Source organism: Bos javanicus, chromosome 18 (assembly GCF_032452875.1).
Source record: "Bos javanicus breed banteng chromosome 18, ARS-OSU_banteng_1.0, whole genome shotgun sequence".
Taxonomy (NCBI): domain Eukaryota; kingdom Metazoa; phylum Chordata; class Mammalia; order Artiodactyla; family Bovidae; genus Bos; species Bos javanicus.
Window position 1 is genome coordinate 9,799,760 of NC_083885.1, and position 21,834 is coordinate 9,821,593.

Sequence of the window (21,834 nt, forward strand, 5' to 3'; positions counted from 1 at the left end):
ATTATTTTAACTAGTGGTTCTATCATGGGGAAATTGGTGTTTTAGAGTAAGTGATAGAATATGTCTGTGGGGGGAGTTGTTTTACTTGTGTTTTATTTCTAAGTTCAACTTTTCAAAGAATAACTAGCAGAAAGGAAAGTTTTATTTTTAAAAATGTGTTCTGTAGGGGTGACCCCTCAGCTCTGACAGAGCAAGGTCTAGGGCAAGATCAGATCCCAGAAGTTTGCTTAAAACCACTCAGGGTCTTCTCCCGGCCCTCAGGATTCAGAGCAGTCCTGTGTGGGTGGAAGAGGTCTTGCCTCTCCGCTCGTTTCAGCCTTTTCTTAAGCAGCACTCTCCCTGCCCCCGCCCTTCTGGTCCCTGGCCACGTTCTGCCTCTGTGCCCTTTCATCTGCTGTCCCCCTGGCCTGGAACTCTCTCTCTTCCTTGTTTCCCTGAAGGTTCGAACCCCACTTGGCCTTCAGGTCTCAGCTCAACTCATTTCCTCCAGAAAGCGATAGTCTTATACTAGGTGGTCCTAAGGGTGAATGTTCTAAAAAGATTCCATAGATTCACTTAATGCACAAAACACTGAACCCCATAGGATGAAAGAATCCAACCAGAGTGTGGCCATTGTCTTGCTGTAGAGACTGTGTCTCTCTGGTGGAGGAGGTCAGTGTGGCATCATAGACATCGTATGCACAGACTTATCAGACACTACTGTGCAGCAAATACCCTGAACCAGGCACTATGCCGAGCCCACTCCCCAGATTAGCCCAATTCTTATAGTTGCTGCTAAGTCACTTCAGTCGTGTCCGACTCTGTGTGACCCCACAGATGGCAGCCCACCAGGCTCCCCCGTCCCTGGGATTCTCCAGGCAAGAACACTGGAGTGGGTTGCCATTTCCTTCTCCAATGCATGAAAGTGAAAAGTGAAAGTGAAGTTGCTCAGTCGTGTCCAACCCTTAGCATGGACTGTAGCCTACCAGGCTCCTCTGTCCATGGGATTTTCCAGGCAAGAGTACTAGAGTGGGGTGCCATTGCCTTCTCCAATTCTTACAATAGCTGTATATTAATTTAATAACTCGTTTATTTAATAAATACTTTAAAAGGACTTTTTGGACTCCTCCCATAATGCCCGGCCTTGTGCTGGGAACCAGGTGACACAGCAGCAAATGAAAAAGCTGTGTTGCCTGACCTCATGGAGCTGTTGGTCTGTGCAGAAGCAGATGGTGATGAACCCTGAATGGATGTGTAATCAATCAGAACGCTGAAAGGTGTGCTCTGGATATAGAAGGCAGGCGGCCAGGAACCCCTGCAGCAGAAGAGACTGAAGAAGGCTAGAAGGGGTGCTCGAGCTGAGAGTAGATGGCTGGATGAAAGGGAAGGGCCATCCAGGCAGAAGACAGGAGAGGTGATGAGGTTCAGCACCAGGGAAAAGCCCTGAAGTAGGCCTTTGCACCCGAGGATGCTGAGGCAGCTCTCGTGGCAGAAGCAGAGCCAGGAGGACACCGAGGGCACCTAAAGCTGCAGGCATCATTGGGAGCCGAACCTGCGGGCCCTCCGGGTCTTGGTAATGTTGGTGCCTTCATCCTTTCACAAAGGGAAGCAAACAGTCGCATCAATGAGATGAAGGAGACCGTTCTGAAAGATCTGTTGGCTGCTGGACAGAGAACTGGAGTCACCACTCTAATTGCAAATTCCTCTGGTAAAACCTTCTTTTCTCTATTGATTGTTTTGACCAAAGCCTTTTCTTTTCTACCCTAAGAATACTTAACAAAAATGACTGTCACATGCATTCCCCTCCCCAACAGGGGTTGAACTTATTTTTTATTATTTTTCTCTGTCCTTTTTAAAAATTATTATTTTATTTTTAATTAATTTATTTAATTGGAGGCTAAATACTTTATGCTATTGTAGTGGTTTTTGCCATACATTGACATGAATCAGCCATGGGTGTACATGTGTTCCCCATCCTGAACCCCCCTCACACCGCCCTCCCCATCCCATCCCTCAGGGTCACCCCAGCACACCAGCCCTGAGCACTCTGTCTCATGCATAGAACCTGGACTGGCAATCTATTTCACATATGGTAATGTACATGTCACATGCATTTTTCTTGGAGCTTCCCTGGTGTCTCAGCTGGTAAAGAATCTGCCTGCAATGCAGGAGACCCCAGATCGACTCCTGGGTTGGGAAGATCCCCTGGAGAAGGGAACAGCTACTCACTCCAGTATTCTGGCCTGGAGAATTCCATGGACAGAGGAGCATGTTTATTGGAAACTTATTACTTCCTTGGTGCTAGTCATTCAGTTGCTCTGCCATGGACCTTCACATTGTGAGGTTTCTTATTTGGGGATCAGTTCAGTTCAGTTCAGTTGCTCAGTCGTGTCCAACTCTTTGCGACCCCATGAATTGCAGCATGCCAGGCCTCCCTGTCCATCACCAACTCCTAGAGTTCACTCAAACTCACATCCATCGAGTTGGTGATGCCATCCAGCCATCTCCTGTCGTCCCCTTCTCCTCCTGCCCTCAATCCCTCCCAGCATCAGTCTTTTCCAATGAGTCAACTCTTCACATGAGGTGGCCAAAGTATTGGAGTTTCAGCTTTAGCATCAGTCCTTCCAATGAACACCCAGGACTGATCTCCTTTAGAATGGACTGGTTGGATCTCCTTGCAGTCCAAGGGACTCTCAAGAGTCTTCTCCAACACCACAGTTCAAAGGCATCAATTCTTCGGCCCTCAGCCTTATTCACAGTCCAACTTTCACATCCATACATGACTACTGGAAAAACCATAGCCTTGACTAGATGAACCTTTGTTGGCAAAGTAATGTCTCTGCTTTTGAATATGCTATCTAGGTTGGTCATAACTTTACTTCTAAGGAGTAAGCCTCTTTTAATTTCATGGCTGCAATCACCATCTGCAGTGATTTGGGAGCCCAGAAAAATAAAGTCTGACACTGTGTCCACTGTTTCCCTATCTATTTCCTGTGAAGTGATGGGACCAGATGCCATGATCTTAGTTTTCTGAATGTTAAGCTTTAAGCCAACTTTTTCACTCTCCTCTTTCACTTTCATCAAGAGGCTCTTTAGTTCCTCTTCACTTTCTGCCATAAGGGTGGTGTCATCTGCATATCTGAGGTTATTGATATTTCTCCCAGCAATCTTGATTCCAGCTTGTGCTTCTTCCAGCCCAGCGTCTCTCATGGTGTACTCTGCATATAAGTCCCTGAAAGTGACACTATTGGAGAAATTGTTTCTGATATCACTGGTGGTCACTTCTAGAAAAGCAGGTCTGCATCCATTTCTCCCAGCTGTACACCAGCAGGTCTTGACAGGCAGGTATGGTGGCATAATTTTCAATAGCAGGTTGGCTTCACTCCACCCTAGGAACCCACCAGCCATCACCTCCCCATCCCACCCCAGCTTTAAAATTAGCTCCATAACACACACTTCCAAACTAATGGACAATTTCTACGTCACCACATTTTATTGTCAGCATAACTGTCCTGTAAACCTGCAACAGATGACTCAGCTCAGCTGATATTTGGCCTCCAGAATATCAGGGAAAGAGCTGGAAACAACACAAACTTAGTGTGTTAGCCCTCCAGCCTCCTAAATTTCCTGCTGAAAGTTTGGTATTTGTGGTCTGTCCTTCCTTTAAGTAGGCAAGCTTCAGCGCCAGGAGGTAATAAAGCAAACTTTAAATTTCACCCCAGGTACAGAAAGCTGGCTGAACCCTGCGTTTGATTGCATATGCAATGCGAACCCTCCTCCTTTCAGCACAATGAGATCAGCCACCAGAATGGAATAAATTGGAGATTGATTTCTGCTGCCCCATTCATTTGCAGAAATTTGCAGACAATTAAACTGTCCCCCTGCAGACAGGTAGAGCTAGAGCATGTTCCTTTTAGCCTGATGCTGATGAGATTTGCTGCCCACCCTCTGCAAAGGCTAGGGTTGTGATTCTCCAGTTCTGATTGAGTAAAGAACTCTCTCCAGGCACAGCCTGGACCGGGCAGGCCCTGGGGTCAGAGACGCCTGGGTTCCCATCTCTCACTCAAGCCCTCAGAGACTTTAGAGTCTCTTGTGTCTTTGAATGTCAGGAAAATAGGCATGGTGGTTCTGCCTGCAAGCTGTTGAAGGGATTGAATGAGGTAATGTCACAGTGTGCCAAGGACAGTGCTGTGCATGGCAGCTATTCACTCAGTGGTGGTGTTTCCTTTGGCAGACTCACGGGTCTGCCAAGATGCCAAGCATATCTTAGGATTAGAAAGATAAGAAAGAAACAGGCTATGACCTTCAGACTTGTGTCCAGAACCCAAGCATCAAACTCTTCAAAACAATCGTTCTCAGGACCCTTCAACTGTTATAGCCATGCGTTCTGGGAAACAAACTCACTCAGAAGGACAATGCAGATAGTGGAGTGCAATTTATTACACTGGCGGGCCCAAGGCAGAGTCTCCTCTTAGCCAAGGACCCCGACCAGCATTTGTGAAAATCTTTGATACCCCATGTATACGTATCTGAACCCACCACCCCAATTTCCTTGAGACTTACATAAAACAAAGGAAGGGTAAATACAATCACAATAACCCCATTATTCAAGTGTTACCAAGTGTTAGGTGTTCAAACAGTTAATAATCAATAAGCCTGCGGTTACACTCCGAGAGATACAGAAAGAATTTATGACCTGTCCAGAGGCAGGGGTGATTAGAGTATGTTTTCTCTTAGGCGATGAGTAGCCTGGGTGTGATCTTCAAGATTCCCCTGTCCAGAGGGGGTCCTATCCTTCTATTGTAGTTTCCATAGGCACTAAGCAGAGTCCAGAGTCCATCAGAGAGGTGGCCGAGCATGATCAGCATGAACAGGCCTAAGACGGGGTCCAGGCCCTACGAATTCCTTCTTCACAACCAGACACGGAATTCAGACCCAAAGCATGAAACCAGTCAAGGCTTCTCGCTGCCCCGGAAGCACATCCTACCTTCTCTTCAGGATCAACAGAACTGTCCACCCTCGGGTGGTGCTGACACACACACGAGTCTGCTGGTGCTGCCCCGCCTCCACCCCTGCTTCAGCCAGAGCACTGCTTCCAGCTTCTGCAATGCTTTGCCCTGTTAAAATAGCTTCTCCTAGCACATAATTTTGCCCCAAATTTACCAAGTAGGAGAGAGAACAAAGCCAGTGGCTTGTGGCTTCTTTACAAAGTTGTTGCTATTTTCCCCTCTCATTTATAACCTAAATGCTGAGACAGGAACTGGGAGGGTAGAGGGAGGGGGTGGGGACATATGTCTTTTCTGGCCACTGTCTGTCCCTCGGGGTGCTGGCCCATGAAGGCCCTCTGACAGGTAGCAAGACAGGTCCAAGCTACTGTCTGGCCTGGGTTTAGTGTGAAGAAAGCAGGGCCATGTCTCTCAAACAACACCACTTTCTTGGAATGGCTCATGGAAGACTTTTCAGCCTTCAGCTGGGTGTGTGGGAGGGAGCAATGACAGCCAAAACACGGAGCGCAGTGCCCGCGGTTCAGTGCCAGTCTGTCCCTTCACGTCTGGAGCACCAGCCCAGTTAGTCTCTGCTCTGGACAGCTTGGCTTGACGGGGTCCTGGGTGGGTTCCCTGGGGACAAGCCTCGTGACTCAGATCTGCGTGGAGAAGCTTCACTGCGGAGGGGTGTCTGCATCCACACAGAGGTGAGGGCAGCGGCAGGGCAGTGGGAGGAGCGGAACCGAGGAGTGAGGACGCAGTTCCAGGGAGGCTCAGCCAGCCTGGGGCCGGCGGGAGTCGAGATGCTTGTGGGCGTGCTCGCACCGGAGGCCAGGGAATGGGTTCTACATATGACTTACCAAAACGGCGTCCCTTCCTGCCGCACGATCTTCACATCAGTTAGAAATGGAAATGGAGTCCGTGAAAACACACCGTGATTCCCTTGTATGAAATGTCCTGAGAAGCAAACGTATACAGACAGAAAGTAGATTCACTGGTTGCCAGCAGCTGGGACGCAGAACAGGGGAGTGAGTGAGCATACGGGAGAAGGCTGATGGAAGTGTTCTAAAATTAGTTTGTGATGATTGCACAACTTTGTAAACTTCCTGATAATTATTGCATTGCACCCTTATGATGGGTGACTGTAAACGTATGTAAATTGTACTCGGATAATATTAATATATTAAACATATTGTGGGGAGGAAGGAGGCAGAGGGGTTCCAGCCAGGTAGAGTTGAACCTGACTCTCCTTTCCCCAAATTAAAGCTCAGATTTGCATTTTAGGGGGAATTTCATTATGCTGTGAAGACGTTCGAAAAAGAAAGAAATTCAACAAACAAACATTTCTTTACTTTATCCCTTAAAACCTGTTTCTCACATAGAAGCCAGCATGAAATATGTGTGTGTCTATTTTAATTGTAAGTGGGCTCATGTCATTCTCCAGCTTAAATCCTTCCCACATAAACAAATAAAAACACCTTCGCATGACTCATGTTTCGTGCAGAGTTAAAGCCTCAGTCTGCTCAATTGTCTGCATAGCTGGCCATCCAGGATCCAGATTCCCTTTACCAGCTCCTTGGCCTGTCTCCTCTGCTCCCCCAGGCCATGGGCTGCCTCCCTGCAGCTCACAAGTGCCAGCATCTGTTCCTGCTACTGGCAGTCCCTGTGCCCACATAGCATCTTCCTTCCTTCATCCTGCAAGGCCACCTTCCCAGTGGCCCCTTCCCCACTAGACGGTCAGCTCCACACCTCTGCACACTCAGCCCTTTCTGCCTGTCTGTCCTCCTGGACCATGCTCACTGTCTGTCTCCTCCCTCCAGAATGAGAGGGCACGAGAGCAAGGAACTTCTCTCTCTCCTGCGCTGCACTATCCCAGATGCCGAGAATTACTCCTACAAGGGAAGCAAGGGATCCATAGAGAGTTTTTGAGGAAATGAATGAATATAAATCTACTCTTCCTCCCCTTGTTAATTCTTCAACCTTCTTCCCTTGACCTCCACCTTCCCCTCTGTTCCCCGGCCCCTCCCCTGTCCATCACAGTTGTGGGGACCTCCCCTTTATTTCCAAGGTGCTCTTTGGGACTGTGTGATGTGATGCTCCCAGGTAGCATGAAACTTGCTTTTAATGCACTGCCAGTTTCTCCCGAGATGGAGAAGTAGGGAGGGAAGCAAATGAGACTGTAAACCCTACCTAATGCCCTACGACAGAGAGACACAGGCCTGGATCAGCCCATGGGAGACAAAGGATGTTTATGTCAGGGTGACAATCCCCTGTAATAGAAGGTAACATGAGGGAGCCTCCCCGAGGACACAGCTCTGCCCCTTTGACTTACACAAGATTGGACGAGGCTGCTGTAGGCCTCCAGCCATTCCAGGCTCAAAGACCGGACGGATCGTTGGTCACTGACTGCAGGGTTATAGGGAGGGTCCCATGGGAGGCACATGGCTAGTCTCTCACTTTCCTTTGCACGCCCCGTGTGTGTGTGTGTGTGTGTGTGTGTGTGTGACACTGATGGATTCTGAATGTGTGTGAACATGTGCATGAGTGTTTGTGTTTGGGGAAAGCGAACTTTGATGTCAGTGTGCATGTGCCTGGTGGTCTGGAAATCTGGAAGTGGCTGCATGTCTGCAAGTGTCTCTTTAAGGTCTGGCACAAGGCCACACGCAGCTGACTTACTCACACCTAAAAGGTGCTGAGCGCCTCTCTCCACCTCCTCACCTCCACAGTCCAGCATGAATAAGACCATCCTTCACATTGTGTTGTTCTTTAGAGAGTGCAGACCACCTCCGAGTGCCGTTTCTCATTTCATTCTGATAACCAAGAACACAGGCGCATTATACTCGTTTACAGATGAGAAACCCTCCTTAACCCCCCTGAGGCTGATTTCGCTCCTGACGCGCTCACTTCCCTCCTCCCTCGGGCATGCGCCTCCCCCTGGGGTCACCTCCGTCCTGTGTCTTCATGCGCCCAGCGCTGTGGCTGCCTTCCTCTCAGTCCAGCACACTTCCTGGTCTTCCCTTGTACTGGCCAACTTCTTCCCGTTTCTTTCCTTTCCATCCATACCAAAATCCTTGCTTCCTCTGACACTGGACCCAGTTTAACACTGTTGAAAGTTGCTCCTCCTAAAGTCATCAGTTACCTGCTCATCCTCAAACCCAGCAGCCCTCTTAGAGTATTCAGCCTGTTGGAGGGGAGGTCTGCATTGTGTAACACGGCCTTGCACTCCCTCTTTTTCCAACTAGCCTTTCTGTGGCCTTTGCTGGCCTTTTAGAGACCCGCTGGATGATTGAGTGCCTCTCTTTTCCCTCTCCACATGATCTGGAGAGTGTCAGCTTCTCCTTCACATCTAACCACTCTCGTTCGTGAGCGACTGTGACATTTCTCGTCCTCATTCATCCTTCCCTCCTGAATGCAACTGTTGATGTTTATACAGCCTCTAGGAATCTATGTTGGGTACCCTCAAAGTCAACAAGTCACCAGTACCCAGCATCTGTGCCCAGAGCTGCCTTTCCCCCCACCTTTATCCTCTATCTTGTGTTGGCTGACATAAAAAAACGAGGCACAGCCCAAAAGTGGAGAGGTATGCTTTGTATGGTGGATATTCTTAGGACTTCAAGCCCAGGAGACAGCATCTCATGTAAAGGCTGAGAAAACTGTTCGGAGGGAAGCCAGGATATAGAGGAGTTTTTGCAACAGCACCAGATAGCTAGAACAAAAGGTTGCTGTTAATAAAAGAAAACTAGACATCTCGAGTTGAGGAATTTAGTGCTTTTCTATGTATGAGAACATGCATAGAAGTGGGCTTACTGAAATCATCCCTTTGAAATGCGCCTCAGCCACTGGGGGCCCGTGTCCTGCGTTTTCTCACCCTGAGTTTTACTCATGCTGTGCATCCAAGTGACTGCGATATGCTGGCTAGATCCTTTGTTTCCTGATATAGCAGGCAGTGTTTTGCTCTTCCCTTGGCAATGGCAGCACCAGAAGACAGGGAGTTACAACAGCCTCTTCTTTACCCTAGTGTTCTCTTCTTTCCCACGCCTCTGTCTCTTCTTCCATAAGCATCTCTTGAATTAGTCACATACTTTTAAACTTCACTGCTTCTATCTTGTCTTTCCTTGAGGTTATGGTCACATCGTGGTGCATTCAAAGGCTTCATACAATGGATTGGCAAATACAAACACACACAAGTCTAGATATGCCCGTGGTATCTTGCTGCTGCTGCTGCTGCTGCTAAGTTGCTTCAGTCGTGTCCGACTCTTTGTGACCCCATAGACAGCAGCCCACCAGGCTCCCCGTCCCTGGGATTCTCCAGGCAAGAGCGCTGGAGTGGGTTGCCATTTCCTTCTCCAATGCATGAAAGTGAAAAGTCAAAGTGAAGTCGCTCAGTCTTGTCCAACTCTTAGCAACCTCGTAGACTGCAGCCTACCAGGCTCCTCTGTCCATGGGATTTTCCAGGCAAGAGTACTGGAGTGGGGTGCCATTGCCTTCTCCGATGGTATCTGGATTGTCAGTCAAATCAGATGCTATGGCTCCTCCATGGTCCCAGTCACAGAGAATCACTTGGCTTCAGAGCACACAGACAAAAACTCATTAGCACAGACCTGACCAAGGGTGAACATTTATCAACAAACACATAGTTAATAGATATATGCATAAATCACAAACAAAGACAGATAGATATATGCATAAATCACAAAGACAGAGGTGAAACCACAGTCACGGACCAGTTTTGTTTTGTTGTTGCAGTCCCTGCCATTGTAAGGCAAATAAGTTAAGAGTTGGAAGAAAAAGGATGCTCTTCGTACCACGGTGGGCTCAGAAAGTCCAGCGCACATGGACGCTTCTCTATAATCAGTGGGTCACTCCCCCATCCCTCCCTTCCAGAAGCTGTTTCCTAACCTGAGACTCAGAGCCTCCTGCTTCTCTTCAAAGGCACTTTAGGCCCAGGGGTCCACACCATTATTACTACCAAGCTTCAAGGATGTGAGAGTTGAGGAAATGGACTGGCAGCTGTGGGCTTCAGTAGCTGGTGGGCTGGGAGGACACCAGAGGTAGGAATGGGGACTTAGGAACTGGACCACTCTGGTCACCCAGCAGGACAAAAGTCCCACCCATTCACAGGCTCACAAACACAAATGAGTTCTTTATGGTAAACAAGGGAAGGTTTGTTGCTGACAGTGAGTATGCTTTTCATTACTTTAGATACATTTTCACATATTGTCATAATGGAAACTTACTTTTGCTCTATTATAGAGCAGAATCACTAATCCCCTACATTTGCATGAGACTTTAAATCTTTTCCAACTGCTTTCCTAGGCTTTCTTTCATATGAACCTCAAGATTTTTTATTGTAAATAAGAGTCACATATTGCACATATTTTGCATTATTTTACATGTTTCCTGTTCTTTGCCTATTCCCTAATAAGCCAACAGAATCTTTATAGGTGTTATATATCAATGTTTTATGAATATAATCCAGTTTGTTGTTCCTTGTCTTCTCAGTGTCCCGTTCTCTTTCTTCTCTGCTGTTTTCTGCATGATTGGATTGGATTAGTTAGTTAGTTGGTGTGTCAGTTAGGTTTTTGTTGTGTTAACCCTTCTGAGTCTTTTTGCTGTCTTTTATGTACGCATGTGCCAGTTTTCTGTCTTTGCTTGTATATTGAGTCTTTGATCATCTTAGAAATCAAGCAGTCTTTTATTTGGACTTATTCACTGAGGTTTTGAATATCATTCTTCTATGTTCAGTATAGCTTATATAAATTAGAAGGCAACCAATTCGGTATTCTATATTTTCCTACACATGTTACTTACATATTCTATCTGCTGGCTAGGTGAATTGGAGCAATTTATATAACCTCTTGGAACTTGACATTCCTCATTGGTTAGGGAGGACTAAGAGTTACTTGAGAAGTTTATTACAAATATCCGCAAAGTCACATGTAAAGTGCTAGCACACGTTCCAACACATATTTAACAGACTGTTGTTATGAGAGTGGTTTGTGGTTGTGATTGTGGAAGCAATCAAATGACGATCACAGTGGTTAGCACACGTCTTCACAACTGCCTAACAGTGACCACCTAGAAGCGTCTCCTGCCGATGGACCCAAATTTAACCCTGTCCTGAAAGTGAGCATTCAGGCGGTTTGCCATTTTTGCTGTTTATAAACGTCTCACTAAACATCTTCCTGCTTTCAGTTTGTTATTTTTCCTCTTTTGAATTTAGCATTTGGATGTATTCCTAGGAGTGAAATCAGAGAGTAGATAGAGTGTATAGAGTATAACGTGAGGGGATATGTACATTTGTAAGGTTCTTGATAAATAAATACTGCCTGATTACTTTCTGTAAGAATAACATCAGTTTATACTCCAAACAAAATCAAGAGAAAGACTTTATAGAAGCTTTCATAGCTTTTGCTGGTCTTGTTTCCTATTTGACTTTTCTTATATAGTTTCCTTTAAAACGATTACACATGTGTGTGTGTATACTTATGTGTATATATATCACTGTCATATGATATATACATGTAGATGCACACACATTTTATGGAGCATGGGTCAGTGATGGTATTTAAATATCATTTGCCACATGATTTTTATAGAAACTACTATACAAAGTTTGAGGTGCTTACTTTTGGTACTAACTCAGATGCTTACTTTTAGTTATAGCCCTATAACACCCGTCTAGCCTTTTCTTATCTCTCTTTCAATAAGAGGAAACTTTACACCCACCTAAGTTTCCAGCTCAAATTTTATAACATCATTGGTCTCAATGTTTATTTTTATGTTTTCCTATTTTTTATGAGAAGCCACACGAGTAGTGTATTTAAAATAATGACACAGGTTCCTTTTTTGCAGCCGTTTATTTAATTTAAAAGGTGAGTTACAGATAGGCCAGAAATCCTCACAGTATTGTTCCAGTGATTGAAATTCGGGACATACTGTGTGGGGCGTGAGTTCCAGAAGTAGACCCACTAATAAAAACAAATGGCCTTTGAAAGAACATTGACTAAGATTCTCCATAATGCCAGACATAGTTTGGATGTTGAGATCGTTCTTCCTTCCTTTTCAATTGTGAATGCGAGGACCCCACAGTTCGCCGTGAGAAGAGTCACTTTCGTATCCAGCAAAAGTTCGGTGGGTTAGTGACCAAGCAAGTAATCTCCTCACTTGGCAGGTTAAGAAAGGGAATACACAGCACTGCTGCTGCTGCTGCTAAGTCGCTTCAGTCGTGTCCAACTCTGTGCGACCCCATAGACGGCAGCCCACCAGGCTTCCCGTCCCGTCCCGTTCTCCAGGCAAGAACACTGGAGTGGGTTGCCATTTCCTTCTCCAATGCATGAAAGTGAAAAGTGAAAGTGAAGTCGCTAAGTCGTGTCCGACTCTTCGCGACCCCATGGACTGCAGCCTACCAGGCTCCTCTGTCCATGGGATTTTCCAGGGAAGAGTTCTGGAGTGGGGTGCCATTGCCTTCTCCACACAGCACTGAAGTATATATAAATCAAGACTGACATTGTGAATAGAATGATTCAGAAGATGGGATTAAATAGCTTAATGATAGTTATTGTGAATCACAATGTCAGCTTTAGTATAATTCTAATGATGTACTTGCTAACTCTAATGAGGTTTGATAGAATAAAATTAACAATGTCCAAACAGCTGTATGCTTTCACAACAAAGGAGCCATATCTCAGAGCAGACTGATACATCTTCTCTGTGGGGGATTTTAGTCAATTGATTTGTTTTTTCTCTTTTAGGATATATTTAAATTTGCAAGAACTTCTCCTGTCCCAAGACAAAAGAGGTCCATTGTGGTATCTCCCATTTTAATTCCAGAGAATCAGAGACAACCTTTCCCGAGAGATGTTGGCAAGGTAAGTCAGACAAAGACAAATGCCAAAGCATGTTTTTATTATGAGGTGAGCATACATGAGGCAAACTGACTCTGGCTTAACAACCAGGAGGAATTGGCCTCAGTTCCTCTATAGTCAGAGGCCAAAGGGTTTTGCCAAGAAAAGAATGTCAAAAGGTCATGAAAAAGGGATTTTTAAAAAAAAGTAACACCTTTGAATGTCATGATTTGAAGATCAACATGGTAGATAAAGATGCAATAGTTGTGACATGAGGGTGTCATTGGTTAAGAAATAGACTCACTGCTTTTGTATACAATGTCCAGGCCATGAGCCAGATAAGTCCCCTTAGTATAGCAGTATGATGATATGTGTCATTTTATTTGGATACTAGTTTTCAAATGTGTAGGTCCAGGAACACCCTTGGGGCAACTCTCTAAAAACAAAATCACATCAAAGCAATTAAACCACACTAACCAGATCTAGCAAGCACCACTGAATGAATCAGAGCAACCACTTTTCCATGAAGAAATATTTACTGCTAAATAGGCAGAAATACTGATGTTGCCTGGTCAACACACCCTCTCCCCTCAGGAAAACCGACACGGAGAATCGAATTTTAACCAGTTCATATTTTTCAGGGACCTTGGAATTGGAACAGTGGTGGTTAGTCGAGTGGATGATCTGAGTGGCTGGTGCTGTTGGATTGTTTATCTATTTGTTGAAAAAAAGTGATATGGAGGTGGCAAAGAATGAGGTGTATCTGAGAAGATATGTCTGGTTGGCTGCAATGTAGTAAGCAAGGAGACGAGTCATACATGTTGAAGTCAGAGAAGCTGGCCTGGCATGTGGGCCTTGGAGATTATGCTCACGAGTAGGGTTTTCATTGTGCCTGCAGCTGGAAACCACTGGAAGCTCTCCTAGATATGCGTGCATCTGTATGTTTGATCCCTCTGGCTGCCTTGTACGGAATGATCTGTGGGAGCAGGATGTAGGGAGGAGTGGACACAAAGAAACAGCCAAGAAGAAGGTTTTATAGTGACCTATGCAAGAAGTTGGGGTGACTTGAATTATTAGAAATCTATTTCTATTGTAAACTAGAAGCATGAATAATTCAATATCCTGATAATAACCATGCTTATGATTTGAACTATCACTGTGCCAAATATTTCTTTAAGCAAAATCTTGCCAGGTTTCCAGGATATGATGCAAAGGGAAGCAGAGCCGTTGCAAGTGGAGAGTGATAGGGCTGGTGAGCGCTGACCCTTTGGGCAGCACAAGCCTCTGTGGTGGCCTTCGTGAGATTGCCCTGAAGCCAAGGGGCCAGAGTCCTCAAATCTTCAAGTTTCTGCCCCCAGGAAGTTTGAGACACAAGTTTCACCTTCGTTCTGTAGGTTTTCTTCATGTACACTTAGTATTTTCAGCCCGTGCTGTGGCGGGATGGGAGAGCAGGCACGTCGAGCGAGCAGCCAGGTGCTGCTGGTGCTGCTGGGCCGTAGCTCTTGAAGGCTAAACCAGTCCTGCTTCAAGAGCTGTGGACCGCAACTCAGCATCACCTGGCCACTTGCTCAACGTGCATTTTCTCCATCCCGCCACAGCACCATGGAACCGGAAACTCTTGGGATGGAGCCAGAAACCTGTTTTTTTTCTTGCCTTCCAAGTGATTCAGTTATGCACACTCAGGTTTATAGAGGTCCAGTCTAAAACCCTTTCTCCTCCTCTGCCTACCACTATACTGTAATACTTTCAGTAGTGGAATTTCAGTTAGTTTATTATAGCATTAAATAGTTTACAAGGGTGAATTTTCACATCTCAGTTGTCTGAAAACGTGGTTGTTCTGGCACAATTATTACTAACACCACCTATCCCCTTAAACCTGTCCAGCTTTAGACAATAAATTTTTTGTGGCCATCCTAAAGCTTCAACTCCATACATTAATCCTTCTGAGTATATTTAGGGAGTTTTCACAAGACCCTTTCTTTGAGATCAATAAATATGTAGCTAAGGACATTCTTCTGCATGGTTTCTTACTTATTACAGCCTCAAAACACTATTTGTTTTTCTAGCCACAGACGTCTCTCCTCAGCCCCTATGTTTCTGCCCACGTGGGCTTTCAACCTGGATTCTCTACAAACAACAGCTTTTCCAAGTGCCGTAGTCTAGGAACACCGTAATGGTGTGAAAGCCTCCCAAACCTCCAGATGGCTTTTACACAATAACTGCACTGCCTTGCAAAAATTATGTGTTTGTCCACGCTTCTTAGGCCTTTGAAAGAACGTATTTTTCTCTGTGTCTGCTTGTTTTTATTCATTCCTCTTAGTCTTTTCTTTGTATCTTGTATCATATCCTAATCAGTTCCACCAACAGCTGATGAGCAAGGCTCTGTCGAACTGTGGGAGGGTGTGGGAGTCTTCACAAATACTGGGCAGGCTGGGAGAAGGGGAAGGAGACAGGAGAGGCTAGGCTCTGGCCTCCACACATCACCGCTCCCATCTACCCAAACTCTGCAAGTCAGGCAGCTCTAACTTTATAAATACAATATATCAGATTTTAGTGTAGAATGCCATATGAAGAAGAGATTCTGTGGGCATAAAGTATAAAGACAGTTGTCTTACTCTGGGTTCCCTCAGACAAGAATTCAAATGCAAGTCTTTTCTGTACCAGTAATACTGGTAATAACCTCCCAGGTGGCTCAACGGTAAGAGAATCCACCTGCCAAGCAGGAAACATGGGTTTGATCCCTGGATTGGGAAGATCCCCTGGAGAAATACATGGCGACCCACCCTGGTATTCTTGCCTGGGAAATCCCATGGACAGAGGACCTGGCAGGCTACCATCCTTGGGGTTGCAGAAGTTGGACGTGACTTAGCGACTAAACAGCAACAACGGCAGCAATACAGATAAGGGAGTGCAGGAGTGAAGCGGGTGAGGGAAGGCGGGCGATTGAGAGCAGCCCGTGGAGAGGCCTGTTTGCCTCTATGGTGGACTGGACTGTAGTCCCATGGAGAAAGGCTAGGAAACCATGTCAAGCACACTCTCAGGGTCATCCTGGCTGTGAGGGAGGCAGCTGGGTATTTATATACCAACCCTATCAGTCTGGTTGAGGGCTGCTCCCAAAGGTGTAAATCCCTCAGCACCTCCGCTGTGCCCTGTGCCCTGCGCCAATGGGCTTCTGAAACCTGGAGGAGAGCCTTTAGGCATCGCAGCAGCTGGAAGTCCGCTGGCGTGCACTGAAGAGGTGGGGTCCAAGGTGCCGTCCAAGGGACAAGGACTGGGCACTGATGAATTCTGCTCCGTCACTGAACTTGCTGTAAACGCTTCTGCTTTGCAGGCTAGGTTTTCTCTGTCTTTGTCTTGTCCCCTGATTCCAGCTCATTTCTCAACTAACTTTCTTATGCCCCATGCCTCTGAAGCCACTGCACTTGCCCCTCTCCACTAATGAGTACTTGCTACATACCAGGAGCTAAAACCTCTAAAATTCAACCCAATTCATATCAACAGGTCTATATTCCACATCTGCTATTTACAAGGCACTGTGCACAAGGCTGCTAATGTAATGGCAAATGCAACAGAGTCCTTGATCTCACAGGATTAGAGATGAGTAGAAAAAAGTCATCACAAATTCTTTGTCACAGTAGAGTGTAATCACTTTTCATCTATTGTGTTGAATTTTCATTAAAAAAAAAAAAAAAAACACATTAGGGTCATCCTCCAAGGTGCCAAACGAGGCTCTGAGTATGCTGTGACCTGTCCGAGATTCAGTCACTTCAGTCACTCAGTCGTGTCCGACTCTGTGTGACCCCATGGACTGCAGCATGTCAGGCTTCCCTGTCCATCACCGACTCCTGGAGCTTGCTCATTTGGCACCCTGAAGGATGACCTGTCCACAGTCACACACTTAATGGCAGAGGCAGGCTCTGTGCCAGCTCTTGGACATTTCACAGTCTATGCTCTTAACCAGTGAGCTCACGGCTACTCAGTGCAATCATATCCTTGCTGAGAATTACTTTCTTTAAAATATCATTAAAACTAACCTTAATTCCTTGAAATGTACCAGAAAATGAGATGATTAGAGGGCTGGGTCAATAGATAGATATACGACAAAGCAAGTAGAGGGAAATGTTAACGGTGGACTCCAGGCGAGGAGCACAGTTGATCGCTGCGAACGTCTTTCAACTTTCTATGTGTTTGGAAATGTCATACTATAGTGTTGGGAAACATTAAGTTTAACTAAATATAAATTATTACAAAAGGAACAAGAGCTGGCATATTGACACAAAAGTACTGGTCTTAGAATTCAAGAGAATGAATGGAGACCAAAGAGATGTCTCTCTGCTTTCTTTTTTGTCATATTTTAATCACGGTCTGAATTTCTTTAAAGAAAGAAGGTCCATACTTTAAAGGGTAATAATGAAAGTAAGGTGCTGCAGCAAATTAGCCCCCTGTGGCAGATTTTTCACAGCCGGAGGCTGGGCCATGTAGCATTGTATTTACAGAAAGGGTATGCAGGCAGCTGTAAGTATTAGGCAAAGTTTTGAAATATGCATGTTTTTATCTACCTGCCAAATCATTAATTAGTTGATAATTTAGCTAAATTATTAAAATGTGGGGGCTTATTTTCCATCATAACTCCCAATGTTTGTGGGAAAACAAGGGTAAAAATCCTGGTTGTGAATATGCTTTCTCAAGCCTGTGAGTCCCTTCCCATTTTTGAAGTCTAGACAGCAAGGAGAATCTGAGAGTATATGTCCTGGAGAGAAATATGTAGTTCCCAACATATGCTTTTTTTCCCTCCCCCTTCATTGTGTGACTGTTTCAAAATTTGGGCCATAAATAAGTTCTCAGTTTTACCAATTTTCCCTGATAAATATTTGATTGCGTCTCTAGAGATTTTTGAGTTCTTGGGCCCGATTGATTGAGAGCAGGGGACTTTAAATCTGCGAGGCAGCAAGGAGTTCTTTGGGAGATGTATTTTATTCTGCTTTATATTAAGTTTGAAAGACAAGTCATTTATGAAATGCTTATTAGAGATTCTACTTTCATCACAAACCCTTTTCATCAAAACCAATGAAAGTACATTTTACTGAAAATCCTTTTTTTATATCCCCTATAAATTGGTAGAATGGGCCTTTAGAAGGACATCTTTAACCCATGATGGAAGAAATATGTAATGGGACCATGTGCTCTTCGTAAAGGGAATCAACATAGATCATTAGACCAAATGATGAAAACCACTCAACCAGGACCCTGCTTTGATTGTGTCATGAATGTAAGTCACACATGAGGACAATTTACAGCAGCTCCTAAATATTTCTCATAGTTCTGGATGTGTGGTTGGTTAGCGGTCCCCCCACATCCAGGTACTCTCTTATGCCCATCTGTGCAAAAAGGTGCCAAGGAGTCTTACAGTCTTGGAATTGAATTTGTTTCACTCAATTTAATAGTCTTTGCAGCACTTTGAGAACTCATGGGTGTCAAGTTGCATCCCTAGCAGTTGGACCAGAATGCTGATAATTAGACCTGTCTTCATTGAGCCCTGCTCCAGCTCATCTTCTTACTAACATGTAGACTTAGGATGTTTTGCTCCATCCCATGGCCTGATTTGTTTTATATAATCACCACCCGCCTTTTAAAATCCATCATTTCACATCTTTTATTCAAGTCTAACTAATATCTCATCTTAGAAATTTACATCTGTTTAATTTCCCCATTTTAAAACAAGTAGCAGTTTTATTCAGTAACTAAAAGTTTTTACTGATTTTTGTATCAGTTCAATTCAGTCGCTCAGTTGTGTCCAACTCTTTGCAACCCCATGGACTGCAGCACACCAGGCTTCCCTGTCCATCAACTCCCGAAGATTACTCAAACTCGTGTCCATCAATTTGGTGATGCCATCCAACCATCTCATCCTCTGTTGTCCCCTTCCCCTCCCACCTTCAATCTTTCCCAGCATCAGGGTCTTTTCAAATGAGTCAGTTCTTCGCATTAGGTGGCCAAAGTATTGAAGTTTCAGTTTCATCATCAGTCCTTTCAATGAATATTCAAGACGGATTTCCTTTAGGATTGACTGGTTGGATCTCCTTGCAGTCCAAGGGACTCTCAAGAGTCTTCTCCAACACCACAGTTCAAAGGCATTAATCCTTCGGCAATCAGCTTTCTTTATAGTCCAACTCTCACATCCATACATGACTGCAGGAAAAACTATAGCTTTAACTAGATGGACCTTTGTTGGCAAAGTAATATCTCTGCTTTTTAATATGCTTTCTTAGGTTGGTCATAGCTTTTCTTCCAAGGAGCAAGCATCTTTTAATTTCATGGCTGCAGTCACCATCTGCAGTGATTTTGGAGTCCAAAAAAATAAAGTCTGTCACTGTTTCCATTGTTTCCCCATCTATTCCCATGAAGTGATGGGACCAGATGCCACGATCTTAGTTTTCTGAATGTTAAGTTTTAAGCCAACTTTTTCACTCTCCTCTTTCACTTTCATCAAGAGTCTTTAGTTTTTCTTCACTTTCTGCCATAAGGGTGGTGTCATCTGCATATCTGAAGTTATTGATGTTTCTCCCGGCAATCTTGATTCCAGCTTGGCTTCATCCAGCCTGGCATTTTGTATGATATACTCTGCATATAAGTTAAACACGCTGGGTACAATATACAGCCTTGACATACTCCTTTCCTGATTTGGAACCAGTCTGTTGTTCCATGTTCAATTCTAACTGTTGCTTCTTGACCTGTTTACAGATTTCTCAGGAGGCAGATTTCTCAGAGATGGTAATCCCATCTCTTTAAGAATTTTCCATATTTTGGTGTGGTCCACACACTCAAAGGCTTTGGTGTAGTCAATAAAGCAGACATTTTTCTGGAACTCTCTTGCTTTTTCTATGATCCAGCAGATGTTGGCAATTTGATCTCTGGTTCCTCTGCCTTTTCTAAATCCATTTTGAATATCTGGAAGTTCATGGTTCATGTACTGTTGAAGCCTGGCTTGGAGAATTTTGAGCATTACTTTGCCAGGATATGAGATGAGTGCAATTTTGTGGTAGTTTGAGCATTCCTTGGCATTTTCTTTCTTTGGGATTGGAATGAAAACTGACCTTTTCCAGTCCTGTGGCCACTGCTGAGTTTTCCAAATTTGCTGGCATATTGAGGGCAGCACTTTCACAGCATTATCTTTTAGGATTTGAAATAGCTCAACTGGAATTCCATCACCTCCGCTAGCTTTGTTGTATAGGAGAGAAATTTTAATATTCGTGATATGTTTTAATTATAATTTAAGTGATCATAGCTGGTTTCTTGTTAGAAAGGAGTTAACAGAGCATTATATGGCCAGTCTGTATGTTTCCAACAAATTTTAATTTTCCACAGTGGCAGAGAAGCCAGCAGATAAATTGCTTGGCAGTCAACCATTATGTCAGGTCATATAAGCATCCTTTAATATTAGCAATGCCCAAAGCCTCAGTGCTGAAAATCTCTTGGTGAGATGAGCTGCAGAAGTGATTTCTATATTCAGCGACCCCAGTTGTACATACCTCTTTCCGATTTCCACGACTGAACTCTTCTCACTTCCTGGGACACACCTTCTTCATCCTCACTCCGCATGGCCACCCCGTTTACACTCTAAGGCAGCACATCGAGTGGAACATTTTCTCCATTGCAGAACGTCCTACGTCTACTCTGGCAGCATGACAGCGTCTAACTGCAGGTGTTGAGCACTTGCAATGGGGCTGCTGCTGCAATTGATGAACTGGATTTTTATACTTCATTAAATTTTAACATATTTATTTATCTATATATCCACTTACTAATTTATTTTTGGCTGTACCATAAGGCATGCGGGATCATAGCTCCCTGATCATGGATTGGACCTGTGCCCCCTATATTGGGAGCACAGAGTCTTAACCACTGGCCTTCCAGGGAAGTTCCAAAATATAATTAATTTTATTTTGAACTTAAAAACTACTACTTGATCCAATTATTGCAACAACTTCTCATGTGAATGCAACTTTTCAACTGTAATTCTTTTTTTTTTTTTTAATAAAGTATAGCAGGAGACACAAGAGACATGGATTTGATCCCTGGGTCAGAAGATCCCCTGGAGTAGGAAATGGCAACCCACTCCAGTACTCTTGCCTGGAAAATTCCATGGAGAGAGGAGCCTGGTAGTCTCCAGTTCATAGTGTTGCAAAGAGTCAGACCGACTGAGCACACACGTACAGATACACACAAAATTGATTTATTAAAACAATACAGTGTTAGTTTCACTACAGTACTCTTGCCTGGAAAATCACATGGACAGAGGAGCCTGGTGGGCTGCAGTCTGTGGGGTGCTAAGGGTCGGACACGACTGAGCGACTTCACTTTCACTTTTCACTTTCATGCATTGGAGAAGGAAATGGCAACCCACTCCAGTGTTCTTGCCTGGAGAATCCCAGGGACGGGGGAGCCTGGTGGGCTGCCGTCTATGGGGTCGCACAGAGTCAGACACGACTGAAGCGACTTAGCAGCAGCAGTGTTAGTTTCAGGGGTATACCAAAGTGATTCGGTTACATGTACATATTTTTTCAGATTATTTTCCATTATAGGTGATTATAAGATACTGAATCTATCTTGTAAATTTTAATCTAGATACAGATAAAGTATTTTGTTGAAAATATGTCTAAATTGAAATATAAGTATAGAACGTTAAAACAGTACACACACACACGAAAGAGTGGAAAGTATCTCATTAATAATTCTTATATAGATGTCATATTGCAATAAAATTATTTTGGATATATTAGTATAATTAAAATTAACCTCAAATGTTTTTTTTCTTTATCGTTTTAATGTGTCTACCAGAAAATTTTAACTTATTTATATGGTTCATGTTATATTTCTGTTGGGCAATGCTGGGCTAAAGCCTATTTTTGATACAGTCTCCTCCATGAAAGTTTGTCTTTGATCTCCTTTACACATTTGTTTATACCTCTTAGATGACACAACACATTTTGGGCAGCAGTGTAATTTCTTTTGTATTTTTTTTT

At 44.3% G+C, this 21,834-nt stretch overlaps 1 protein-coding gene across 1 annotated transcript in view; it reads left to right on the plus strand.

Annotated features, from left to right (window-relative positions):
• The window catches only part of CDH13 (cadherin 13), a 1,019,154-nt gene that overhangs the window by 445,633 nt on the left and 551,687 nt on the right, over positions 1–21,834 (plus strand). The window contains exon 4 of the mRNA XM_061386852.1: positions 12,719–12,835. Within this exon, the coding sequence (XP_061242836.1) occupies positions 12,719–12,835 (117 nt within the window). The remainder of the gene's footprint in view (positions 1–12,718; positions 12,836–21,834) is intronic.